The following is a 26646-nucleotide window of genomic DNA, read 5'->3' as shown; positions in this document are numbered from 1 at the left end:
CTCCGCCCCCTGTCTCTCTCGGACCTGTCGCGTACAGTGGTTGTCTGGGACTGTGAGAGGGAGAACCCCGGGGCTGGCTTGAGAAATGGCCCCGGGGTGGAGTGGGCAGAGCTCTCAAGGGAACTTTGTTTTCTAGGCGGTGTTGATAAACCGGTCGCTGGTGGAGCGAGGACTTGCTCAGTGGGTAGACAGCTACTACGCAAGCCTCTGACCCCCGCCCCCCACGGCCTCGTTGGAGTCTCTTGCACTGGTGACGCTGGGCTTGGCGCTAAGGCAAAGACTTTACATCAGAATAACAAACGTTATCTTCCCCGGAAAGTTCTCTTTTTTTTGTACTGTAGTCACGTTGACAAGGAGGGAACCGTGGGTTCTTTCAAAGCCATAGGATGGTGTTGAACGAGCCAGTCGGCTTAACCTGGTTCCAAGCCTTTAAAAACAAAACAAGACAAAAAGCCGAATTAGAAAGGGTGGCAGCCGGGCTGTCCTCCACCACCTGCACTCCGCCGTCCCCCCCCCCCCCCCCCCCCCTCCGCAAGACCGAACCACCGCAGCCACTGGCCGAGGGCTGTGCTGCTTGCTTCAGAGGGTTTCTTTTACTTCATTCAGAATCTTTCTTCAGGGAGCAAGACATGAAATCACTAATCGGCATTGATTACTTGTACAGCTGTCGTAAATGAATTTATGATGTTTAACCAGTTTTTATAAACTTCATCTAGGTCTCTCAGAAGGCAGACTTTTTAATGCATATGTAAATACGAAGCAGTCATACCTCTGGCCTTGGTCCCTGGGGGAGGGAAGCTGTTATCTCGCCAAGCCTGGTTGTAATTTGTATCCATTTTCTATTTGTGCAAACTCTGTAAATATATGTTTAAAAAAATGTAATATTTTGTATAAGATACACTGGAGAACAAAGGGAACTCAAGATTTTTCCACAACCACATCATCTGTGAGCAGAAGTTCCTTCTGTGGACTACAGCCGCCTGCCTGGGCCAGCTCCTCAGGTGGCTTCCTGGGTGCTGGCTGGACAGGGTGACTGTGTGCTATAGATTGTGATTGGGGCTTTTTTTTTTTCTTTTTTTTTTTCTTCCCTGTACAAATTTGTTAAAAAAAAAAAAAAGAAAAAAAAAACATTGAATTACCTTACAGTGGTGTGTTTTGATTCTTTTTTAGACTGGCTTTAGCATTGTGGGATTTAAGAAAGTAACTTAAACTTCTATAAACCTTGTATACACTGTAGCTTTGAGTCCATTTCTTCCATGCTGAGAAGGGTTGGCGTGGGGAGTGAGGAGGTGATTGTGTGCGGTGGCCTGGAGGGGCCCGTCTAAAGGACACCCAGGGCTTTTAGGACACCGGTTAGCCAGAGATTTCCATCCAGCTTTTTCCTCTCCTTGCCCCACAAGGTGGCAGCCAAGCTTCCTCTGGCTTCCCCTCAGGAGTGTCTCAGATAGCCAGGCCTGAGTTTAAAGCACCGGTTTCCAGACGTCTTTGGGTGTTCTCAGTAGATCTTTGCAGTTATTTAATGCATTGCAGTGGTAGGAGCCATATCCCCCTACGTGGGGAGAGCTTTGATCTACCGGCCCCTCCTCTTAGGGCAAAGGCAGGCCCAGGCCAGGCCCGTGGCTTGGCGCTTTCCCGCCCTTCAGGAGTCTCTGGAGAGCTCAGGCTGCCCAGAGCTCTTTCACACTGAAGCGATCCTCCCAGGGAGAGGCTGCGGCCCCTCTCCCCAGCCGGGGGTAGTGAGTGGTTGGCGGCCTGCGCCCCTCCTCTGTAGGATCAGCTCCTGGGACCCCACCTCAAGGCAGGGAAGTAAATGAAGTAAAATCATGGCAGTGTCCCCCGCTGGTACCGAGCTTGGCCCAAGGCCAGCTGTCATGCGGTCTCTGCTGCCGCTAGTCCAAAGTCCCAGCAGTAGTTGACTATGACGTGGGCCAACTTGGGTCATGCCCAGTCTCCCTTTTTCTGTGCAGTTCTTCATCCCTGGAACAGAAACTGGTGTGGGGGAGCCTTCAAGCTAGTTTGGGGACAGTCACAAAGCCTGGTGTGCAGATGTGGCTTTCAGCTTTGACTGGAGGGAACCACACGGTTGTGGTGCCTGGAGGTGGGCAGAGGGTGGTGGATGAACAGAGACCAAAGCCAGGGTGGTCCAGACAAGATGGGGGCTCCCGGGGGGATGGGTTGGGGTGACGAGTGATGTGGCAGGATCCCCTGAGCAAGGCCTCCAGGACGGGGGTGGGGGGAGGTGGGGCAACGGGGATGAGGGGGTGGGCTGCTCAGGTCTTACAGCCTTAACCTTCAGGAATGGGTCCGTTTAAGGAAGTTTTGGTTTATTGGGAGGAAAAGTGCGTTTGGAAGGTGGGGAAGGGTATGTACTCTTCGAATAGACCCTTCTCAGATTAGAGTTCTGAGAAAGGTGACTTTGGCCATTTTGCTGGTAATCTTGTTGCTCTTACAGAGGAGAGGATTTAAGGAGGCCCTCGCTCCCTCATTCTGGGCATCGGCCCTCCGGACCAGTGTATTTTAGACCCATTCTTGGTCTTTAGACCCGTTTTTGTGTAAAGATTCATTTTTGAGAGAGTGAGTGCAAGCAGGGAAGGGGCAGAGAGAGAGGGAGACAGATAATCCAAAGCAGGCTCTGCACTGACAGCGAGCCTGATGCGGGACTCGAACTCACAAACCGTGAGATCGTGACCTGAGCCGAAGTCAGACGCTCAGCTGACTGAGCCACCCAGGGGCCCCTAGACATGTTCTTTGAGTTAACTGAGCCATCCAGGGGACAGCTTAAGTAGGAGTTTGAAAGCTCATGGTGCTGGAGGGAGACTGGATAGCCCGCCATGGGGTGTGGGGGAGGGAGGCTAGTTGTCACGAGGGGTGTTTATTCCAGCTGCTGGCCCTCTGGCCCTCGGGGCCCTGCTAGGTGTGGCTGGTCCCAGTGGGGGTCAGTATGGGTTCTGGGGTTACCGCTACACCTTGTGCGCCCTCACGCATCCTGCTTAGCTGCCACAGGAGTGATGGAGAGCTTACTGGCTCAGACGTCGTGCTGTTCAGCAGGGAATACTTGGTCCTCGTGACACCCCAGTGAGGCGGGGACGGAGCCCGGACATAGATGGTGACTTGAGAAAGTGGTCTGCAGTGGGAGGCTCAAAGCCAGGCTGTTGCCCCAAGCCACAGCTCCTCCGAAGCAACGCGAGGGCGGCTCGCGCTTTGTTCCACATCCCCACCTAAAGGCTGCACTTGCTACATCTTTGGCCCGCAGAAGAGTTTTGCAAGTTAGCATGGGAAAACACCATGACAGGAGGTGCTCAATCATTTGGCTTATATGAGAAATTAAAATTTAAGAAACACAAAGTCAGGAATTACATGCCGTATCTAGGCCAGAGTGAACATTTTGAATCTTTGATGACCCAAGAAGGAAAGAACTCTGGAAAAGGTCATATATGGACCGAGAATAGGAAATTTGGATTGTTTGTAGACCAGCAGTGTCCAAAAGAAATACGGGAGCCACACGTGTAATTTAAAGTTTTCCAGGAGCTCGATAAAAGGGGCGGGGGGGGGGGGGGGTGGGTAATAACCAGGTGAAATTAATTTTAAGTTTGTTTAACCCCACATTTCAACATGTAATGCACATTAGAAATATCATTGCAATTTTACAGTATTTTCATACTAAGTGTTTGGAATCCCGTGTGTATATTTTACACTTCTGGCCTGTCTTTTCGGACTAACCACAACTCAGGTGCTCCATAGCCACAGGAGGCTGCCGCGTCAGGTCCTGGACCATCCCATCGATCACCATCACGCCGCTATTAACAGCCTTATGTTCGTCCTTTGCAAAACGTTCTAGGTTCTTTTGCACATTTATTGTTCCAGATGGACTTCAGAATGATTTTTGGGGGGAGGCAATCATGGCGAACGTTTTACTGACATTTGGGAAAAAAATGCATGTTGCCGGTTTGTTACAAAGTTTTATGTGATAATATATTAAATCAAGCTTATAAATTATTCGTATCTGTTGTTTTTCTTACCCTCTCCTTCCAACGTTTTTTTTGTTTGTTTGTTTTTGTTTTTTTTTTCGTCTGTACTTTCCATTTCCAAGAAAAAAAAAGCACATTAAAGGCTTCTGGTATTGTCACGTTTTCCTGTTTTTCTTAACTGGAAACTTGTAAAAGGAGCTATTACGTTACTTAGTTTGAAAAAGCTCATGGGTGGTATTTTCTCATCAGTGTAAAATATCTTTGGTATTCTGTTTGGTGCTTTCTGTTTTAAATTTTGTATATTTTTCTGTCATTTAAGCAGGTGGGTGGATGGCTTGTAAACAGCACACTGCTGGAATTTTTTTTTTTTTTAGCAAAATCTACAAAGTCACTAGGTGAATCTGACTTCTTCATTGTGGTCACTGTTGCATTATGACTTGCCATTTCGTTCATTTTCTGTTATTTTTTCTAACTTTTATTTATATATGTTTTTGCTTTCTTCCCTTGCTTGACTCGAATTTTTCCATGTTGTAAAATTAGCATTTAACATCTTGTTCTATGTTATCAGCAGATAGGAGTAATTCACCAGTAACATTGAACTTATATTTCTCTGACTCTCACACGGTTAAGGCCTCCTTTCTCCTCAGACAGGAAGAAACTCAGCAGAGAGATTTCTGCCCTTCTTCCTACAAGTGTGCGTGTACACCCTTTCCCTGCCTCCTGGGTTTTGTTAGAATCCTCTAGAACCCAGGTCAGAATTTCACATAGGCCTCTGTCTCAAGAGTTTTAAATGGTGACCTTAAAGTTCAGTCACGTTATCAGGAAACGTTGGCCCAACTTTGTTTCACTAGCTTTACTACTCATTCTTATGCACCTGTTCCTGAGTTCTTGATTTCGATTCACTTTTGTCTGGAGTAGTACTTTGACTTTTTTTGTTTTGCTTTGTTTTCAGAACACCTTGTATATCTGAACATTTCTATCTTTTTGTCCTGACAACACCGGCTGTTGTTAGACTGAGCATCCCTGTTGGAGTGAATGTCTTCTTGCCAAAAATTCCACCCTCCATCCCTGGAGTAGGATTGTATGTCCTAGTGCTCCTGAGCTCGGGCGTGGTCAGGGAGAGGTGGGTAGAGGCAGTGTGTGTCCCAAGGCAGACTCACGTTTTCTCTCCCTCTGGCCTAGTCCATGTCCCTGGGTCCCGGCGTGAAGATGTGTAGAACAGACTTGCAGCCGACCTCCCAGTGCATGTTGGTGTGTGAAGCAAGTCTGGCATAAGTCACTGAGGTCAAGGTTGTATGTTATCTTCAGTCTGTTCCAGCCTGTCCTGATTGATGGTCCCTCGTTCTGGGTCCCTGACCTATCCTCTAAGGACTCAGAGCTCTGGCCCTGGGACTGGGGGCAAGCTCCTTGCCCTCTCTGCCCCCAAGCCCCCCATCTGTGAAAAGAGGGGGTAAATTAGATGAACACAGAGGCACTTGCCAGCTTTGCCTTTAGACTGATCTCTGTAAATAAGAGCCTTCCTGAAGATTCCTGTTAATGAGGCTGGCTTACTTTGTATTTTTACAAAGCAAATCACCTAGGCAAGATCTTGGCTGTTGGTTGCTAGAAATAGGCCCAGGTGACATCTGGTGGGACAGACGCCATTTGAGAAGCCCTGGAAGGCACCGGAAGGCACCGGAAGGCAGACACCCCCTACCTTGGCCCAGGATGGATGTCTTGCTTTTCTCCAGCTTCCTTGGCTTCGTGACAGGCAGGAGCTCTGTCTGCTCTCACTGATCCCTCTGTCTCCACGGAGTGTCTGCTGTATACCCAGTATCCTGCCAGGGGCCTCCATTGAGTGCCTGCTGTATGCTGAGCTTCCTGCTAGGGGTCTCCATGGAGTGTCTGCTGTATACCCTGTATCCTGCTAGGGGCCTCCATTGAGTGCCTGCTGTATGCTGAGCTTCCTGCTAGGGGTCACAAGGGTGAGTCCCACACTGACCCGTTAGAAAGCGTCTCTGTGGGAAGGTAGGCTCAGCGACCTCTACACAGATGGTGCTTTCTTGTGGAGGTGCCTTCCCTCACCTCCTTATGGGACCCTGGCAGCCTCCAGGGAGGTGGGAAATGGGCTTAAAATCAGCAGAGCCAGGACTGGGACCCGGACCTTCCAGACTCTGCTCGGACCTGCATGCGATGCCTCTGCTTGTCTTTCTGGTGAAAGGAATGATGAGTGAGGCTGACATTCCCGTGTTTCTGGGAGGGCTCCTTGCAGGAGGTGGCATAGTGAGGCCATCCTCCCGCTGAGACAGGAACTGTCCTGTAGGTCTGGCTCATGGACGCTTGGAGAAAGACGTGGTAAAAGAGAAAGCGTGTCTTCACAGGAGGCTGTCTGCAAATATGTCATGCGTAGAAGTCCTATCTTCTTGTGTTTTCATTTTTTTCTAAATAGGTGAGACACACAATACACAATTCCAGAGATTTCTAAGGATAACCAGTGAAAGGGTATCTTCTTGCCGTGTTCCCCAGGCACCCATGTTTCCTCTCCAGGGGAGATGATTCTTAATTTCTCATGTTTTCTACCAGCGGGTCTATCCCTCACACACACGAATGGTAGCATAGTGTCAGCTTCAGGTCACAGACCAGACCTGTGTTTATAAGTGCAGCTGTATTGGCACCTGCCACAGGCATTTGCTTACATATTGTCTATTGTGCTACAGCCACGAACTTGAGTACCTGCGTGGAGACTGTGTGCCCTATGAGGTCAAAAATGCCTAGTCCTTCGCAGAAAGAGTTTGCCAACCTCCCCACTGCAAACACTCCTCTCCCATTTACTCAAACTTAAATGCAGCCTTAGTATTTCCTGCCTCTTTTCCAACCATGAATTCTTTAGACTTGGAGAATTACAGAATCTTCAGATCCCTGAGGTCCTGTTTGGCAGCTCTGTGTCTTGTAGACTCTCTCCTGGTAGAAAGAAGCCCTGTTCCCCGTAGGGTGATCAGCACAGGACCCAGGATAGATCAGGAAGACCCTGCCTGGGTAGCGACGTGCGGTCCACAGTCCCAGAGTGTGGCAGCCCCTGGGAGGTCCTGGGAGCAGAGCCTCAAGCCCCACCCTACTGAACCCACGTCTTCCTTGTAGTAAGACTCCCGGGTGGCTTCTGTGCCCACACGGGTTTGAGAAGCACTGCTCCAGGGCATACCCAGGGCACTACCCAGCCCTGGCTCCGTATTGGACTCACTTCTAAAACTGCCAGTGCCCGGGACCCCATTCTCAGAGGTGCAGATTTAATTGGTTTGGACCGCAGCCTGGGCCTTGAGATACGGTTTGTTTTTTTAAATTACTACTTTGGGAGTATGACACGTACATTAAAGTACATAAAGTGCACAGTTCTCGAGCGCAGAACATGATGTGTTCTTATGTAGACACACCTGGGTAACTGTAGTCAGGTGAAGATAGGGGAACATTTCCAGGATTCTAGGAGGTTCCCTCATGCCCTTTTCTGGCCAGTGACCTCTCCCCAGGTAACCATTATTCTTTGACCACCGTAAGATTGTTTTTGTCTGTTCTGGAACTTAGTATGAATCATGCATCATGCATCCACTTGCTGAGTCCTGAGAGGGTGTCTCTTCTCCTGCATGAATATACCACGACTTTTTTTACCCAGTCTTTGATTAGTGTTCATGTAGGTTTCCCTTTGGGACTGTAATGAACAAAGCTGCTGTGATTCATTCTTAGGTTTTTGGTGGACGTATATATTCATTTCTCTTGGGCCTGACCAGCAGCGGGGTGAGGGTCGGAATATGTTTAGCTTCAGTCAGTAGTTATTTGCACATTGAGATTTTCAAAAGCTCACCAGGGGGCACCTGACCGGCTCATCAGTAGAGATGTGACTCTTCATCTCAGGGTCATGAATTCGAGCCCCGTGTTGGGTGTAGAGATTACTTAAATAAGCAGTTAAAGGGGCGCCTGGGTGGCTTGGTCGGTTAAGTGTCCGACTTCGGCTCAGGTCATGATCTCACGGCCCCTGAGTTCGAGCCCCGCATCGGGCTCTGTGCTGACCGCTCAGAGCCTGCAGCCTGTTTCAGATTCTGTGTCTCCCTCTCTCTCTGCCCCTCCCCTGTTCATGCTCTGTCTCTCTCTGTCTCAAAAATAAATAAACGTTAAAAAAAAAAAATTAAAAAATAAATAAGCAATTAAAAAATATAAAATCTTTAAAAACAAAAACCTCACCAGGCGACTCCAGTATGCTGCTGGGGCTGAGAATCCTGCTCCAGAGGGATAGCTCTGAGCTCTTACTGTGGAGCTGCCCTTCCAAGTGCTTCCTGTTGCTTTTCCCAGTGGCCTTCCTGGAAATCCCTAATCTGTTTCTGTTGCTTGAGCCCTATGTAACCAGATGTGTGGTTCCAGACCAATCTCACCCCACCCCAGAATCTGCTTCATTCCTGTCGATCGGATTCCACCTCGCCCTAGGGTCTCTCCCCAGACCCCTCATCTCACTCCTCCTTCTGCACCCTCTGGGACCGTGGCCGTGGTGGCGGTAGTGGACGATCCCCAGCATCCCCTCTGATCTCAAGAGCACTAACAGAGGGTTGGCATGGGACAACTGGCATAGAGCATGGGAAGCACTTAGCAAGGGCCTGGTGGAAAGTGTTCAAGTCGCTGATGCCTGAATGCAGAGAATAGAACGTCTCTGCTCACAGTTTCCTTGCGTCCAGAGCTGTGCTGTCCAACATGGTAGCCACGGCCACATGTGGTTCTTGAGCACTTGAAGCACGGAGATATGTTGTAAACGTTAGCTATACGCTCTGTGAGAAAAAGCATGATTAGAGGAAAAGAATGAAATATTGTGGTTACAGTGGGTTAAATAAGACATGATCGGTCACACATGTTTCTGCTTAAAATTTTTTTTTTAACGTTTATTTTTGAGAGAGAGAGAGAGGCAGAGCGTGAGCAGGGGAGGGGCAGAGAGAGAGGGAGACACAGAATCCGAAGCAGGCTCCAGGCTCCGAGCTGTCAGCACAGAGCCCGACGGGGGGCTCGAACCCACCAGCCGTGATATCATGACCTGAGCTGAAGTCAGCCGCTTAACCCACTGAGCCACCAAGGTGCCCCAGTGTTTCCGCTTTATAAAGGGTGGCTGGTGGGCATGTGCACATCACTTGTGGCTCCTGTCGTTTGTGGGGACAGCACGAGGTGGAGGAATGCTGTTAGAGGAAGTCTCACTCTTTCAGATAATGTTTCTCAAGTTGGGGCTCAGGCTATTTGCTTCAGAGTTTACCTGGAGTGCTTGTTAAAAACGCATATTGCAGGGCGCCTGGGTGGCTCAGTCGGTTAAGCGTCTGACTTCAGCTCAGGTCATGATCTCACAGTTCATGGGTTCAAACCCTGCACTGGGCTCTGTCGGGTCAGAGCCTGGAGCCTGCTTTAGATTGTGTCTCCCTCTCTCTCTGCCCCTCCCCCACTCTCACTCGCTCTGTCTCTCAAAAATAAACATTAAAAATTTTTCTAAAATTTTTTTTTAAGTTTATTTATTTTAAGAGAGAGCAGGGGGAGGGGCAGAGAGAGGGAGAGAGAAAAAAATCCCAAGTAGGCTCTGTGCTGTCAGCACGAAGTCCAACGCAGGGCCTGCCTGAACTCAGGAAGCATGATCATGACCTGAGCCGAAATCGAGAGTCGGATGCTTAACCGACTGAGCCGCGGACGTCCCTGAATTTCCTCTTGAAAGTTATGCTGTTTTGTTTCAAATTGGGAAGAGCTGAAACTCTAATTTCCTACCTTCTTGACTTGGCTGCCAGGAGTGTTCAGGACCAAGTTTTGGGTTAAATTAGAGTTGAAGTGCTGTGTGACGTCAGTAGCTGTTGTGTCGCCTGCCACTGTGTTTAGAACTGTTATGCTTTGGTTAGCAGTATTTGGAGGACACCCACCAAGGTCTGTTTGCACCATGATGTTTCTGGTCTCAAAAGACTCCAGCCTCAGTGCTGCTCTGTGTTTGTTCAGAGGATGAAAAGAGATAATTTCATTTCAATAAAAAAAAGCTTACCAAAAATGTAGAGATAACACTCTACTCGAGCCGTGAAGCTGGGGGTGTGTGGGGAGGGGCGAATTTCGAGGTCTCCCAATGTGCCCTGCGCAGATTGCTGCCGCTGTGGCCTTGGACCACTAGATGGCGCCACAGCACAAGTTTCTGGAAGGGTGCCTTCCACCGGTTGCCTTAGAACAGCGGTTATCTCACTCTGAGAACTTACCAGAAATGCAAATTCTCGGGCCCTACCTCAGACCCACTGAGTCAGAAACTGTTTTTTTTTTTTTTTTAATGTTTATTTGTTTTTGAGAGAGAGACAGACTGCAAGTGTGGGAGGAGAAGAAAGAGAGAGGGAGATGCAGAATCCCAAGCAGGCTCCAGGTTCCAAGCTGTGCACACAGAGCCCAACGCGGGGCTCAAACTTACAAACTGCGAGATGGTGACCTGAGCCAAAGTCAGACGCTCAGCTGACTGAGCCACCCACGTGCCCCCAGAAACTGTGTTAAAACATGCCATCCAGGTGGTTCTGATTGCAAACTTGGGTTTGAAATCACTGTCCTAGAATCGACCTTGGGGTAGCTTGGGTAGATGCAAGTAGGAGGTGGGATTGGGGGCTTACGGAGAGGGGCTAGGAGTGAAATTGGGGAGGGGGGTTGCAGCAGGAGGGGGAGAGTGAAGGCGACCAACACAGAAACAACTCCAAATGGTCCAAATTCCGACAGGGCTTGTGCAAATTAGGGAGCAGTTAGGGGACAAGAGACTGGGTGGCAAATTTGTATTTCTTCTTAGGTACGACACGTCAAATGGTGTCACGTGGATGGAGGATATGGAAGTCATTGGGTAGCCCCCACTCTAGATGGAAGGCCGGGACCAAGAGCGGAAACCCAAAGCCCAGCCTATGTTGCCACTATGGCTCTTTACCTCTCCCATTCTGAAATTTCACCAAAGCACCACTGTGCTAATGGACTAAAGCCTTGCAACCCTCCCAAGACAATCCAGGAAATTGGACGCTCAGAAATCAAAAAGAAGCTTGAAACTTTGTGGAAAAAAATCACTAGTGAATTAAAATCTTATTTCTATCTTTTCAATCCTGTCTGTATCCTAAGGGGAGTTAAGTGCCAGAATGAATTTATATCTTTTCTTTTTCTTTCTTTTCTTTTTTTTTTTTTTTGGACACAGACAAAAATTTCTTTTGCAGGTGGCTACTGAGCCTTCAAAGGGGCAACGCATCATGCAAATAATTTTTTTCAGCTATGACGTGTACAGTTTAGTTTGATTTATTTTTGATGTCAGAAACAAAATGGAAAGTTAGCACTTTAAAAATGAGCGTGGCTGGCTGAATAAATAAATAATATGCTCTTGGCCAGAACCTGCCAGTGCCTCCTTAATTGTCCATTGATTCTTTAATTCTCTGCACTTTAACATCTACGGAAATTAAGAGGCCACAGAGCATGGAGATGTCTTTTGTTAAACAAATTAAGGAAGCTGGGTTTCAGAAGGTGTAGTCCTTCCTCGGCTTTGACCCGTCTTTAAAGGCAGGAGGATGAAAGCCAGGTGCCCTCCGGTGGTTTCTTCCGGAGCATGGAGGGACTGTCACCTTGGTGTTCCAGCATGAATATTTATGGCATGCACACGGACCTGAGGACATACAGAACACGGTGCAACTTGGCAACAGGGACATTGTGTGTCCCTCCTGTGGTTTTCGGGGGCGTCCGGAGGTGGCCTGGCACGGTCACCCACTGGAAGGTGCTGGGTTCCATGTTCAGATCCTGGTGGATGAACCTGGGTAGACCCAGTCAGAGGGCCTGGTTGGGGGGGGGGGTCTCTTCCATTTCTCTCAGGGAAAGAAACACTCCTGGGAGGTTTCTTTAGCCCCATTTCTGGGCTGGATGGGGGCACCTGCCAATCTCAGCATCCTCAGGGCAAACTCCTGATGCCATCTAGAAAGGCTTCCGGAGCCCTGTGGGTCTGCAGAGACTGTGTCTCACTGCCCCCCTTGGCCTTCAGCTCCTGTCGTTCCAAGCTGTGGAAGGTTCTACCCGTCTCCCCTCTGAGCCTCTGCAAGGGCTGTGTCCCCTGCTGGGTCTCTCCTTCTCCTCCTAACACACTGAGGCTTCCTCCTCCAGGAAGCCTCTCCCAGCCCTCGCCCCCAGCCTCCCACTTGTGGGATGCAGGCCCCCTCGTCCCCAGAGCACCCCCCTCTCCTGCTGCGAGTCCCTTGAGAGCAGGGCATGTATCTTTTATTTCTGTAACTGTGGCGTGTGAAACAGGAACCAGGACATCAGAGGCCCTCAAAAATGTTTGGTTGAATGAGTAAGTGATTGAATGCGTTTGCCCTCAGGCAGATACCGCGGGAACTCAGTTAACAGGATGAAATGCCCAGAAAGGAATTCCGTGATTCTTGCCTTGTCTTGGGTTCTAGCCGCTCACGCCTCTGTCAGGAGCCCTTCCTTACGTCCCCTCTCTGCCAGGTGGAGTTGCGTGCAGGTGGAGGAGGAGGAGGCTGAACGAGAAAACGCGTGCTGGTCCCTCTTGCCAGTGGCGGGGAGGTCCGGGACAGGTGGCGCCGGTCCTGCCTCTGTGGATCCAGGCTAGGCCCGGCGGTTCCCACGTGAGGTCACATGGCAAAAAAGACACATCCTGCTTTGTGCCACGAAGACCGAAACCTCCCAGCTTCAAACGCAATCTACATGTATGAACACCTGTGGGTTGGCAGACCCACTAAGAGCTGTGTGATCTCAGGGAAGTTACTTAACCTCTCCGGGCGTCAGTTTGTTCACCTGCAAACCAGGGTCACCTCAAACAGTGTGGATTTCCTGGCATCTAGGATGCACTTGATAAATATTTTATTATTTGTGCCCTTCGGCTTGCCGCGTGGGGTAGGCATGAGGGTAAGATCTAGAGAAGTCTCTCAGGGGGGTCATCTTTGCTTCTGCGGGTTCTTGCAAGATGGGGGTCTACCTCCTCTTTCTGGGTCCAGGAGGCTCCTCACTTCCTCCACACTGAAGACGCCACTACCCACCTCCTCTCTGCTCATCGCTTGGAACCACCATGGGATGCCTCCTTAGCTGTAATTATGGCTACAGGGGGACACCTGCCACCCAGGCCCCTGTCCCCAAATGCCCTTTGCTTCGAGCTGGGCTGTGGGGAGAGGCACGTGTCCCCAGCTGGCCGCCTCTGGGACCCCTCGCCCACCTCTCCTCTTCAGTCCAAATTCCCCTTTCCATCGGTGTCGCCTTCATGCCCGTAGGATTCGTGCCCTCCTGCTCACCGAACCAGCAGCGTGCCTGCTGTCTCTGCCATTGTCAACATCCCACGGCTTGTGTCTCCTGCAGCCAGGCGCCTGGCTGTTCCGCTCCTCTCTCGCTGGCAGTTAGGAGTCTCTCCCCGGCTCACGTCGAAAGTCTTTGTTCTTCTCCCTGAACGTTCAAGCTGATTTCTACCGACTGTTCATTCAGCCTCCGGACTGGCTGGCTTGCTACTTAGGAAACGTGGCCCCCAGGGGGAGAGATTGGGGATGCCACACCCCAGGTTAGGACAGGAAGGGAAGACACTTCAGAGCGTGAGGGGGCGAGGCAGGGATGCTGAGCCCCTGCCTCCCGGGAACAGGGACATGTGCGAGCTGGAGAGAGAGCGCCCTGGGAGCCTAGCTTCCAGTCTCAGGTGCTGCTTTTGGGGCTGGCACGTGGATACATTTGCACGGGGACTTACAAACCTGTCTACATAGGCAGGACAGATGGTTGTCAGCGGCCACAACTACCTGTCTGTGGTCTTTTGTTCTGCCCTCCATTTGAGAGTCTGGGAGAGGTGCGGGGCAGGCAGGACCGGCCTGCTCTGAAGGGAAGGATCTGGGGAAACAGAAGAAGATGGTCCAACAGGGAGAGTGCAGAGTAGAGAGGGGACAGGCGGGAGGAGGGCTGGGTTGGTGTGGCCAAGGAGAACCCCCCCCCACCGCCCCCGGCCAGGACAGCCAGAAGAATACCCTGTCATTTTAAGCTATTTGCCATGAAGTGGGGGTGTCATTCCCTAGTCTTCAGGGAAGATTTGGTTTTGAGGCATCAGCCTTGTATACGAGCTGCTTAGAGCGTGGGGAAGGAGAAGAGACGTTGTGTCTCGTTTGTGATCTAATGCCAGGGTGCAGATAAAGCCACATCCAGGAGATAGGGCCAAGAGCAAGACCGGGGGCGGCTGGCAGTCCAGAACTTCAAGCTGCTGGGAATTTGGAGAAATCTTAGGGGATCTGTGGAATGGGGCAGTCAGATCAATGTTACCCCTTATGGAGCCAAGAGACCGCAACTGACATCTGGGATTCTCTATGTAAATACACACACACACACACACACACACACACACACACACACTCATAATATATAAAGTGTATACATGCAAGATTATACATCACATGCAATGTGAATACATTATATATCGTAGGTATAAATATATTTATAAATATATAGAATCACATAAAAGAGATAAAATATAAAAGACATAAAAGCTAAATATTTTCACACGATACAAATACGGCACATAGAGAAGTACACATTATAGTATTATAATCATGTAATAATGATAATACACATAAAATATAGAACACGTAAGAGTGTTTTAAATATGTATAATTTAAGTATATCCACGAAATATTGTAGAAATAAAATCTTGGGACACAAAACAAAGTCTTTTATTTTTCCCCTGTGACAATCTCTAGCTCTTTTTTGGAGTGTTTTGAGTCCATTTACATCTTTCAACTTTATTGCCATAGAGTCGGCATAGGGTAAGTTGCACGTATATACAACTTGGTAAGATTTGACGTGGACGCACCGAGGGATGCTTTGCCGCAGACAGGACAGTGAACATCTCCGTCACCCCCACTCGTTTACTCGAGTCCCTCTGTCCTACCCCACCCCATCCCCAGGCAGCCCATAATCGGCCGTGTGTCGCTGGAGATTAGTTTGTGTTTCCTGGGGTTTATGTAACTGGAATTATGCAGGACGTACTCCTCCGCCTGCCTTTAGTGAGGCTCATCCAGGTTGGTGCATGCATCAGTGCCTCTTTCTTTTTTTGCTGCGTTCCACTGAATGGATGTACCACCCTTTGTCTATCCAGCCACCTGTGCAAAGACATTTGGCTTTAATTTTCAAATGAACATATCTCCAACCCTCCCCATGCCATGAATTGCAGGGAGTTTCTCTTCCCAGGGTTTTCCTCATTCCTTAAGGGCACCAAGGGCTGTGGGGGTCATTTCTCTCGGGGTTGGTAAGTTCAGGACCTGCCTCTGCCAGCACTAGGGGACATCCCCCTGCCCCCGGCCTCACTCTGCCCTCATCGCCTCATCCTCAGGGCAGCCTGGGCCCTGGGTGCGGGGGGCAGGCTAACACTTGGTCCCTGTATCCGTGGCTTCTCAGGGAGCTGGTTCAGGACCGGTCCCGGAGGCCGCCGAGCAGTGTCCAGGCAAGCCCTGCTCTACCTGTTTGCTCCACGCCAGACGTAGTTGTGCCTCTCAGAGCTTTCAGGACATATTTCGGGCCTCTCCAGAGGTGCACAATGGTCAGACCCCTGTGAAAACTCATGCTACGAATGCCGAGCCCCTGCTGCTGAGCCAGAGCCTCACTGCTGCCCCACAGAGTCTCCAGCTATTTCTGGAAGGCTCTGGGCTTTCTCGGCTCTGGGCAGGTCTTCATGTTCCACCCAAGCCTCCTGACCGGTCTCTCCCTCTTACTCAGTCCCCTGCACTGTTCTTCAAACACACAGGTGTGTTTCTGCCTCAGGGCCTTTGCACTTGCTTTTCCCGTGGCCCTTCATTTCCCCCCTTCCCTGTCTTGTTTTTTCTCTAGGCACCACCATCTAACACACCGTATAGTTTAAATTAAAAAGAATTTTTTTTTTTAGTCTTTATTGTTGAGAGAGAGACAGAGTGTGAGCAGGGGAGGAGCAGAGAGAAAGGGAGACACAGAATCCGAAGCAGGCCTCAGGCCCTGAGCTGTCAGCACAGAGCCCGACACGGGGCTCGAACCCACGAACCATGAGATCATGACCTGAGCCGAAGTCAGAAGCTCAACCGACTGAGCCACCCAGGCGCCCCTAAATTTTTTTTTTTTTTAGGAGCACCTGGGTGGCTCAGTCAGTTAAGCGTCTGACTTTGGTTCTGGCCATGGTTTCGCGGTTCGTGAGTTTGAGCCTGCCACTCTCTCTCTCAAAAATAGGTAAACATTAAAAAAATAAATTAAAAAAAGTTAATTTTAATTTATTTTTGAGAGAGAGAGAGAGACAGAATGCAAGCAGGGGAGGGGCAGAGAGAGAGGGGAGATACAGAATCTGAAGCAGGCTCCAGGCTCCGAGCTGTCAGCACAGAGCCTGATGCGGGGCTCGAACCCATGAACTGTGAGATGGTGACCTGAGCCGAAGTCGGATGCTTAACGAACTGAGCCACTCAGGCGCCCCTAACACACCATATAGTTTACTTCTCTCTCTTGTTTGTCATCGTCTTCTCTGCAAGAATATAAGCTCCCCAAAGGAAGGAATTTGTCTGCTTTATTCACTGGTATTCCCAGCTCCTAGCATATTGCTGGCACGTAGCAGGTGGAAAGAAAGAATGAAGAAATGAACACTTGGCTTACATTCATTTTCCTGAAGAAGAGCATCCCACCCCCACCCCCACCCCCATCCCCACCCCACCCCCAGGATGAATAGTCAGAGGCAATTTCAACCCAAGACGGTGTGAAACATCCACCCTGAGCGCTGAGGGCACCTGGCTGTCCTCAGCAAGTCCTAGCAGACCTACTTCTGCGCAACAGACTCGACTCTCAGTCCTCGCAGAGTCTCTACGAGCCTTTTTTCCTTCCTTTCCCACCCCCCAAAGAAACCTTCCTAGAATTTCATTCAGGAAAATAGCTCCAATTGGCATTTTATCAGTTTAAAACCGCAGGTTTACATTTATAACATTTATTTGTAAAATGAGGACATCGGGACTGATGAAAATAGAAGTTTGACTAACTGCAGTGTGGTATCCTGGGTCGACTGGATCCTGGAACAGCAAAAGGACATTAGTAGAAAAACCAGTGACATCTTTTTGCTCAGTATGTGGGCGTCTCCGTTTCGACACACGTACGTCATGGATGATGGCAAATATTAGGAGAAACCGAAACTGGGGAAGGGGGCTCAGGAACCCGTGGGACTATCTTTACAACATTAGTGTGACTCTAAAATTGCCAGAAGAAAGAAGTTTATTTAAAAATACTTATTGCATCAGTAAATGACATTTAACAAACAAAGACGACACATTCGACATCATGGGCAACAACGATCGTCTTGCACAACATACAAATTACTGCTATGTTTTGCTTTGGTTGCACGATATTGAAAGAAATCTTGACTCTCTCAGCTAAGCGGTTGAAAATGGCAACAGATTTTGACAGCTGCTCGCCTTGCGGTCTCAGGATGTGCTCCAATTAAACTGAGAGGGCGGAGAGCTCGTTTTGAGTTCTGTAGAATACGGGGCGTTGGTGCGGTGCCAGTCTGCAACGGGTTAACACTTTGTACGAAGCACACTGGCGTGTGTGTGTCTTGCTCCTTACCGGTTTCTAAAAGTTAAAACTGTTTTTGAGAGATGACTTCGGAATCGAACATTTGGAGAACCCGTGAAGCATCTCTGTGGCTTTGCCAGGCAGTCTGAAAACAAACCACTGGTCGAATTACAAGTTCCCATTCTGCAGATGAAGAAACTGAGGTCTGGCCAGGAGAAGGGACTAAGGGTCCACAAGTCCAGAACCAGCCCGGGCTGTCATACTTCCAGCCATAAGGTTTACTTCTGTGAATGGATGTAACTGGATTATTCTTTCTAAAAACTGCTGCGTGGGAAGTCATCGAATGCTTCAGCCTGTCCGTTCTCCTCGCCATGATCATTTATGCTATTTCCATTTTTTAAAGCTCCGGTGAGGTATCTTGAACGTATCTCCTTGTTCACGCATCTAGAGCTTCCCTAGGGCATCATCCTGAAGGTGCTGGGTCACAGGGTGTCCATACCTCGACTTCACCAGGACATGCCAAATGGCTCTCCAAGTGCTTCTAAGAATGACACCCTTCTCTGTGGTCCCTCACCCTCACCAGTCCTTGGGATTGTCAGAACAGAAGGAGGCAGCGTCCCCTTCCATCCCTCGGGTGGGTGATAGCCTTGCCTGCTGGAAACCTTGATGGTCCTGGGACTGTATCCTAGTGCTGAACCCCTCCTAACTCACTGTGTGACCCTGGGTGAGTCACTTTCCTGCCACCCCCCCACCCCATCCCAGTCTGACTCTCCCATCTGCGACATGAGGAGGCAGGCTGAACTCAGAGGTTCCTAATCGGAGTGTTTGCCCTCCAAATTAAAATTTCAAAACCTTCCCCATAAAAACAGGTACCTGTAGTAGTCAGTGACTGAGAAAACACGACATAGATCCTAAGCTGCTATGAGTTCATCAACGATTTACAACGACTTTGTATTTCATTAGTCAACATGTAATACATTTTGAAGTGGCCATAAATGTATCTGCGATCAATGTAATGTATTCGTTTTTCCCACACTCCATATGCCAGATTATTCACACTTCCTTCAACTCTTGACCTGTGGCTGGACACTACTGGACCAGAGCACATCAGGGAAGGGGAAGGGAGCATAGCGGCTTCAGAATGCCATTTCCCAGCTGTGTGGCCTCTGGAAGATAGTTTTTTCTTACGTGTGCACGCGTGCACCAGGCACTATCCCAAGCTCACTTCGTATATGCAGTTATGTGCTTAGACCAGTTCCTGGCACATAAGTGCTCTCTAAATGTTAGCTCTTATTATTATCTCAATTAATCCTTCCAACAATCCTGCCAGGGAGTTATCATTCATTTATTTATTCAGTAAGTATTTATTGAACATGACCATGTTCCAGGCACAGATTAGGCACTGGAGATGCACCAGGGAACAAAACAGTCCCAGATCTCTGCCTTTATGGGGCACACCATTGTCCTGATTTTACACGTAAGGGTGCTGGGGCACAGGGAGGTCAAGTGCCTTTCTGCGCCCACTCAGTGAATGGACTAAATAGTTGCTTTGTGTGCTGGCTTTCCCTCGCAAAGTTCGCCCGCTTTCATCCGAGAACTGCTTCTTGCCACACCCAGTCCGTCCATATGATGCCTGGAGCAGCTGCTCTGGGCTCTCAACACCCCGCTTATGACCCTGGGACCAAGCAGGGGACATGAGTTCCATTCCATGGGGTTTTGTACTTGGGACCAGAGAAAGTCCATCAGTGGAGGCCACAAGAGGGAAATGTGGGAGCTGTTGGCCGCCATGTTTTCTTCCATATGGAGGATGTCACTCTGGAGGGAGAGAGGAGAGGCAGAGATGGAGAGGGGAGAGGGAGAGAGGCACGCTGGTGTGCATCTCCCCAGCTCGGCCCGTCCTGACACCCAGCCATATTCCTCTCCGAGTTCCCAGAGACGCCTGGTCTCCTTATAACAAACTCCCCTTTTTTTGCTTAAACTCACCACCAAAGCAATCCTAGTCAACAGCCTGGTGCCTGGCGAGTGTCTGTGAGCAACTGCTCGAAGGTGCTTTGAGCTCCGGACACACCCTGGATTGCCTTTCAGCATGTGGAGCCGAGTGTCCTGTTCTCAGATAACTTTGCAATAGATTCTCTACCTTCAGAGCATGTGGCCGCAACCTAACTCTTAATAAATCAGACGGGAGCTTTCTGCATGGAAAGGAGCCTCAGCCATACATCATTTTTGTTTTCCTCTTGGGGAGAACAACTATGCCACAGCAATAACCTGCCACGTATATGTCTCAAAGCCCTATTTATATAGCCATATGGATAAATATATATAAATAGGACTGTGGAATAATAGATTAAGGGATCTGCTCATCCATAGAAGACTTATGGGGCTTTCAGGACCTAATGGCGGCCTGATTCAGTAAGAAAAATGGGTCTTCGGAAGGATGTGGCCAAGAATGAGATGAGCCCGTAGCCTGATAGAAAGCCCACCCGAGAGACGGAGGGGTGGGGAGGACTGTGTGAGGATAGCCAGAAGCGCTGGCTTAGTGAGCTGGAGGCGGGAACGAGCAGGGCAGGGCTGCAGCAAGTCATAAACCCTGAGCTGTCCTCCCAGCTCAGCCCCGATTCTGCTGTGTGACCTTGGGCAGGTCACTTGCCTTCTCTGGGCCTCATATATAGACGAGGAATGTGGACTTGCTGACTTCTAAGATCTGCTTTTTCTGCTCTGGCATTAAAATATCTGTGAGCTCTATGGCCACTGCCCTCGAAAGGTTGAGAAGATCTCAGGTAGGTTGAGGTTTTCCCCAGGTCTTGAACAATCACTTGGGCTCCTCATGGGTCTCCTAACTGCTGGAGGCTTCCTCAGAAGGAACCTGCAGCCATTTGACCCAAGACTCTGGGGTAGTCCAAACCACAATAGCAACTGGCATTACTGCTACTTCTCCCGGTCTTCTGCCTGACCGTGGCTGGGACTTCACGCCCAAGACCGGCAGCTAACGTTTACGGAGCTCTTACTATGTGCCAGGCACCACTGTATATAATTTACATGTATTATCTTGCTTCATCGTCACAAGAACCCCACAAATGAGGTTCACGGATGAGGAGGCAGAAGCACCCAGAGGCTGGCGACTGGTCGCAGGCCACACAGCTGATGAGTGATGGTGTTTAGGGCGCCCCCTGGAGTCTGACTCCAACATCTGCGTTCCTAATCTGCGCTGTGTACTTCTGCAGAGCAGGGCAGAGAGGAGGATACAAGAGGTTAATTAACGCGTGAACAGCCAGGATCCTCGAGTTCTCAGACCTGTCAATTTTGTGGGGGAAGGATATAGAGAAAAAGTATTCTCGCGGCTCCTTGTGTTTCTTTCGGTTTTTCCAAGTCAGTCAATTTTTTTTTTTAACAAAAGTCTATTTACAGAAGCGACACATAGGACCCAAGATAACCACATGTCAGCCATGCTTCAGTGAACCCCCAAATCAAAGATGGACTGGATAGCGTGTACCTGATGCTATTGGCTTTTTCAGGATTTCAGACTATTTTTTGTTCTCTCTGCGGGTTGAAACCAGGCTTTTGTGACTTGATGAGGACACATTTCTCCTGGGGTGTAATAATGCAGCTGGTGTTAGACCTAATACCGAAGAGAGAACATTTGCTATTTTGGAAGAGTTAATCCCAAAGCTTCTTTCTTTGGCTCCTGCCTTTAGAAAAGGCATTTCTGAGGCAGGTCCAGGCAAGACCGCGGCCTCAATAATCGGCCCTCAATCATCTTAACGCCAATCACATCTCTTTACTGAGCACTTGTAATGTGCCAGCCTGCTGCTGCAGGCTTATTTAATTCCCCTAACACCTCCTGAATGAATCTTGCTGTTACCCCCACATGACAGACCAGGGACTGAGGTACAGATGTTAGACAGCGTGGCCTGGGTACCCCAGCCAGCAAGGGGCAGGGTGGGGACTGGACCCTAAGGCTGGACACTGGGTTGTTGGTACCAGACTCTGCTACTTCTAGGACTGGCCATTGAATCCGTGGGGAAAACAAAAATGTGGGGCCCCTTATGTGTCAATTACTAACAATTTCAAGGGGCGCTCCGGTGGCTCAGTCGGTCGAGCATCCAACTCTCGATCTTGGCTCAGGTCATGATCTCATGGTCATGGGATCGAACTCTGTTGGGTTCCACACTGGGTATAGAGCCTGAGATTCTTTCCCTCTCTCTGCCCCTTTCCCTTTCCCTGGCTCATGCTCTCTCTCTCTCTCTCTCTCTCTCTCTCTCTCTTCTCTCAAATTAAAAACACACACACAGAATTTCAGGACAGTGACAGCAGAGTGTTAACCAATTGTGGGCTCCTGAGTGATGGCACACAAGACACACCCAGGAAGTCAGCCTGGACTACCGGCTCTGGGCAGTTTTCTGGCATCTTCTGGCTCCCGGGCCTCTTTTCCAGGCTGTGTTCTCACAGAGGTGTGGCTTAGGATGCCCTGAAAGCTGTAGAAAGGACCAGCCCAGACTGGGCTTTAGAAAGCATCCCAGAAAGTGCTCAGCGCCTAGACTGGACCCCTTGAGGCCTCCCTCCCGCCTCATCAGCGCCTGCAAGTGGGCACTTTGCCAAACCCCACTGCACCTCCAGGCTGTGCACTGGGGGCTCTGAAGCACTTTATTCGTCTTGTGGTTGTGTCCATGATGGGGCCTCCCAGAAGCTCAGAGAGGGTCAGACCATTGCTTCTTTCCTTTAAGCTTTGGTTTATTAAACAATGAAGCAATGTCAAAACAGGTTGCAAAAATTGTAGTGTATTTCAAATGTGTACATGTTTAAAATTAAGGCCATTCACACAAAAAGTAATACAATGCAATATAAATGTGCTGGATTCATTCATTTGTAGCTCACACACACAGCATAATCTGGTAAAAGAATATAACCACTTTTTTTTTTTCATTTTTATTGGGTTCTGACACACATGCAGTGAAGTATGTGTCAAGTGCACGAATCACAGGAACACAGCTTGATGGTTTTTTACACGTGTCCACAATCCTCTAACACCATCCAGCTCAGGATAGGTACAGCACCTGGAAGGTTCTCACATGCCCCTCTGAAGTCAGTACCCCAAGAGGTAACCCCCATTATGAATTCTATCACCAGGGGTTAGTTTTGTCTATTCTTTTTTTTTTTTTTTAATGTTTATTTATTTTTGAGGGAGAGAGAGAGAGAGCAGGGGAGGGGCAAAGAGAGAGGGAGACACAGAATCCGAAGCAGGTTCCAGGTTCTGAGCTGTCAGCACAGAACCCAGTGCGGGGCTAGAACTCCATGAACTGTGAGATCATGACCTGAGCCGAAGTCGGACGCTTAACTGACTGAGCCACCCAGGCGCCCCAGTGATTCTTAAATTTCATATAAGTGGGACAATACAGTGTATATTTTTTTGAGTCTGTCTTCTTTCACCGAATGTAATGTCCAAAATCATCCGTAGTTTTCCATGTAACAGTGGCTTACTCTTTTTTTTGTTGCGTAGAATTCCATTGTATGAATATGTACCGTTCCTTTACCCATTCTCTCTGATGAGCATCTGGGTTATTTCCAGTTTGGGGCCATTATGAACAAACTGTTATGAACATTGACGACAGACTGAATGTTTGTGTCCCTCCAGAATTCTATGTTCAAACCTAATCCCCTGTGTGATGATATTGGGGGGAGGGCTTTTGGGAGGTGGTTAGGTCATGACAGTGGAGCCCTCAGGAATGGGATTAGTACCCCGGTAAAAGAGACCCCAGAGAGCTCCCTTCTCCCCTCCATCACGTGAGGACACAGTGAGAAGATGGCCATCTATGAACCAGGAAACAGGTTCTCACCAGACACCGAATCTGCTGGCACCTTCATGTGGGGCTTCCCGGCCTCCAGAATGGTCAGAAATAAATTTCTATTGTTTATAAGCCACCCAATCTCTGGTGCTTCCGTTACAGCAGCTCGAACAGACCAAGACGAAATCCTCGTACACGCTTTTTTGTTGGCCGTATATACACACTTCCCTCGGATCGGGTGTGCATACGTTCAGCTGTAGAAGACTCTGCCCTACAGTTTTCTAAAGTGACTGGACCGGTTCTCACCCTCACTGCAGCGCACAGGCGTATGGAACATACATTTGAAGATGTAGGATGCCTGTCGTCTCCCTTTGGTCCCTTTAGTGTTATCCTGCGAATGCGGTATTTGGAGAATCTGGAGGCCCAAGGACCGACGCCAATGTCTGGGGGCAGCGGATGGTGTCCTGGCTCAGGCGAAGAGAGCAAATCCACTCTTCCTCTGACTTGTTTTATTCAGGCCAGTGGCGGGTTGGGTGATCCTTACTCAGCCTGCTGATTCAAATGCTACATCCCTTCCAGAAACACCCTCACGGGCACACCCAGAAATAGTGGGCTATCTGGGCATCCCTCAGCCCCATCAGGTTGGCACATAACCTTAACCGTTACAGTGCCATACCTCAGCCTTCGGTCACCATCCTTCTGCCACAGAGCAATGGTGTGTGTGTGGGGGGGGGTGGGTGGGTGGGAAATGCCCCATTCCACCATTCTGTCAAAGAGGTAATGAAAAAGCCAAACAGACAAAGAGAGAGCCGGGTCGGAGAAAAGAGGGGGCAGGGGAGAGACCCTGAGTTACAACTTCTCACCATGGGGTCTCAGTGTCTGGCTCGGGGTCCTCGACTCCTTTCAGGGGACATTTCTGGGGCAGCTTCCGCACACTAGGTACGTTCGCTCTGGCCGTTCTAACAACCTTGCATATTTGCTATTATTAACTGTTACCCTGTGTCAGGCACCTCGTTAATATTCATTATTGCTCATCTCCGCAACTCCGCGTACAAAAGAGTAAAAAGGCAGAGCAGAGAGACAAGGAACTCGTGCAGGGTCACCTAGCTTGTGAGTGCCATCACAGGACTTGAACCAGACTGCCCAGCATGGCGGGAAAAGCGAAAAGCGGAGCCTCTGTTACTGTAAGTTTGACACATGCACGTGTAGGCTGGTGTGCGTGCACACACGTGCACACATGTGCACAGGAGCGCTACTCCCCAGGACAGGCGTTGCTCTTTCTAAAAGGCTAAGCACAGGCGGATGCCTTGTAAATGGAAGTACGTTATTTACCAGGAGACCCGACCTAAAAAAAAAAAAAAAAAAAAAAAGACCTAAAAGGAGATGTTTGGGGGAGGCTTTTGGAAAATGTGACCCTATCTTTTCTTGTGTGTAAATCTGTAAGGTTTTTTTTTAATTTTTTAAAACATTTTTATTTATTTTTGGGAGACAGAGCGTGAGCAGGGGAGGGGCAGAGAGAGAGGGAGACACAGAATCCGAGGTAGGCTCCAGGCTCAGAGCCGTCAGCACAGAGCCTGATGAGGTGCTCGAACCCGTGAACTGTATTATCGTGATCTGAGCCGATGTTGGATGTGCAACCAACTGAGCCTCCCGGGTGCCCCTGTAAGTTTTCATAGTTGGAATGTGCTTAAAACAGGAGATGTCTGGCCCCACTCCCGGCCCCTGCCCCCTCCCGCCGGCCCCAGCTCCCGTGTGATCACATGCGCACTGTGAGAAGCTCAGTGTCTTGCTTTGGTTTGCAGGGACCTGATGTGGGCAAGGCCCTTGACTCTGGCTTTCAGCTAGTTGGGTAGCAGGGGTCTAGAGTCTTCAGGGTGGTGCGGGAGGGGTGGTGAGGGGTGGGCTCTTGTTCTCCCCCACCTCCCACTCTCACCCCCACCTCACCCCACACTCACAGAGCGGCTGGTCATTCCTGCCAGGTCTGATTATTTTAGAGTCAGTGAAAGGAGCTAACACGGTAAAGTGATAGAAACTGATGTTTTCCAGCTTCAAAGATAATTGCCCCTCTATTTGTCCCCTCAGGTGGGTGGGAGGAGCAAGCCAGCAGCCCTGTATGGGGGTCACTCATGTGGGAGGTCAACAGCCCAGTGAAGCCCCCCCCCCCCCCCCCGCAACGTGCCTATGATCCCTCATCCATCTAAGGGGAACAGCTTCAGTGTCAGCACACAGCCATGGGCCCGGCGCTTTGCTCCCTCCCGCTGCCTAGCCTGCTCCTCCCAGAACTTTCCCCTTGGACTGCCCAGGCCACGAAGGCTCCTAGACAGGGGGCCGTGGCCCCCACTTCCCAGGAACAGCCGAGCCAGCAGCCACAGCAGCCCAAGGCCAAGTAGCAGGTGGGGTTGGGCTTGGCTGTTATTTCCCAGCAGGACCAAGCTCAAGGGTGAGGACTGCAGCCGTGGGAGCCAACAAAGCTTATCCCGAGAGGCAACAGACGGGTGGGAGAGGAAGGTAAGGTGAGAGGGGGAGAAATTCAGAATTTTTTTCTTAGTGCCTATTACTTGCCAGGAACTGTATAACGTATTTCCACACACCTTATCCTATTCGGTATTCACAACAATCTAATGAAATAGATACTGGGCATTATTGCACCCAGGCCCAGCGTCCCCCGGGGGTTGCCACGAGTGTTGTCACACGGGGCCCTGTGCTCAGAAGGAGCCCTGCCCTCAGTTCACTGCTCTGCTGTCGACAGCTTGAAATTCCTAATAATTTTGTAACAAGTGCCATCGGACAGCGGACCCTGCAAATTTGGTAGCCGGTCCTAATTATACTCACTTCACAAACGAGGAAACTGAGGCTCTGAAAGCTTACATGGCCTGCCTAAGATCACCGCCGGGAAACGGGGGGCTCAGTCCCGGGGCTCCAGGCTGTCCGCCTCCCAAGACCGTACTCTCCAGGTCAGTCCCCTGCCCTCACGGGTTACAGTCTAGCAGGGCGTGCGGTTTGTTAGCACAGTGGTCCTCAAAGTGAGGTCCCTGGACAGACGGCAGCAGGAGCACTTGAGAACTTGCTAGGAGGGGGCCCCGCAGGTCTGTGTTTTATTTAACAAGCCGTCCAGATGATTCTTTTTTAAAAAAAAATTTTTTTTTAACGTTTATTTATTTTTGGGACAGAGAGAGACAGAGCATGAACGGGGGAAGGGCAGAGAGAGAGGGAGACACAGAATCAGAAGCAGGCTCCAGGCTCTGAGCCATCAGCCCAGAGCCTGACGCGGGGCTCGAACTCACGAACCGCGAGATCGTGACCTGAGCTGAAGTCAGATGCTTAACTGACTGAGCCACCCAGGCGCCCCTGTCCAGATGATTCTGATGCCACTCAGG

General features: G+C 49.8%; 1 protein-coding gene across 2 annotated transcripts in view; it reads left to right on the top strand.

Annotated features, from left to right (window-relative positions):
• AKAP1 (A-kinase anchoring protein 1) overlaps positions 1–3996 on the top strand; it is a 39230-nt gene extending 35234 nt beyond the window's left edge. For both annotated transcript variants that reach the window (XM_060646496.3, XM_060646497.3), the window contains exon 12: positions 137–3996. In XM_060646496.3, coding sequence (XP_060502479.2) covers positions 137–211 — 75 coding nt within the window. In that variant the 3' untranslated portion in view covers positions 212–3996. The remainder of the gene's footprint in view (positions 1–136) is intronic.
• Positions 3997–26646: the final 22650 nt, after the last annotated feature.

The sequence above is a fragment of the Panthera onca genome, chromosome E1 (genome assembly GCF_046562875.1).
Source record: "Panthera onca isolate mPanOnc1 chromosome E1, mPanOnc1 haplotype 2, whole genome shotgun sequence".
Classification (NCBI taxonomy): Eukaryota; Metazoa; Chordata; class Mammalia; order Carnivora; family Felidae; genus Panthera; species Panthera onca.
Note: the sequence above shows the minus strand (reverse complement) of the source record. Positions and strands in the feature narration are given on the sequence as shown.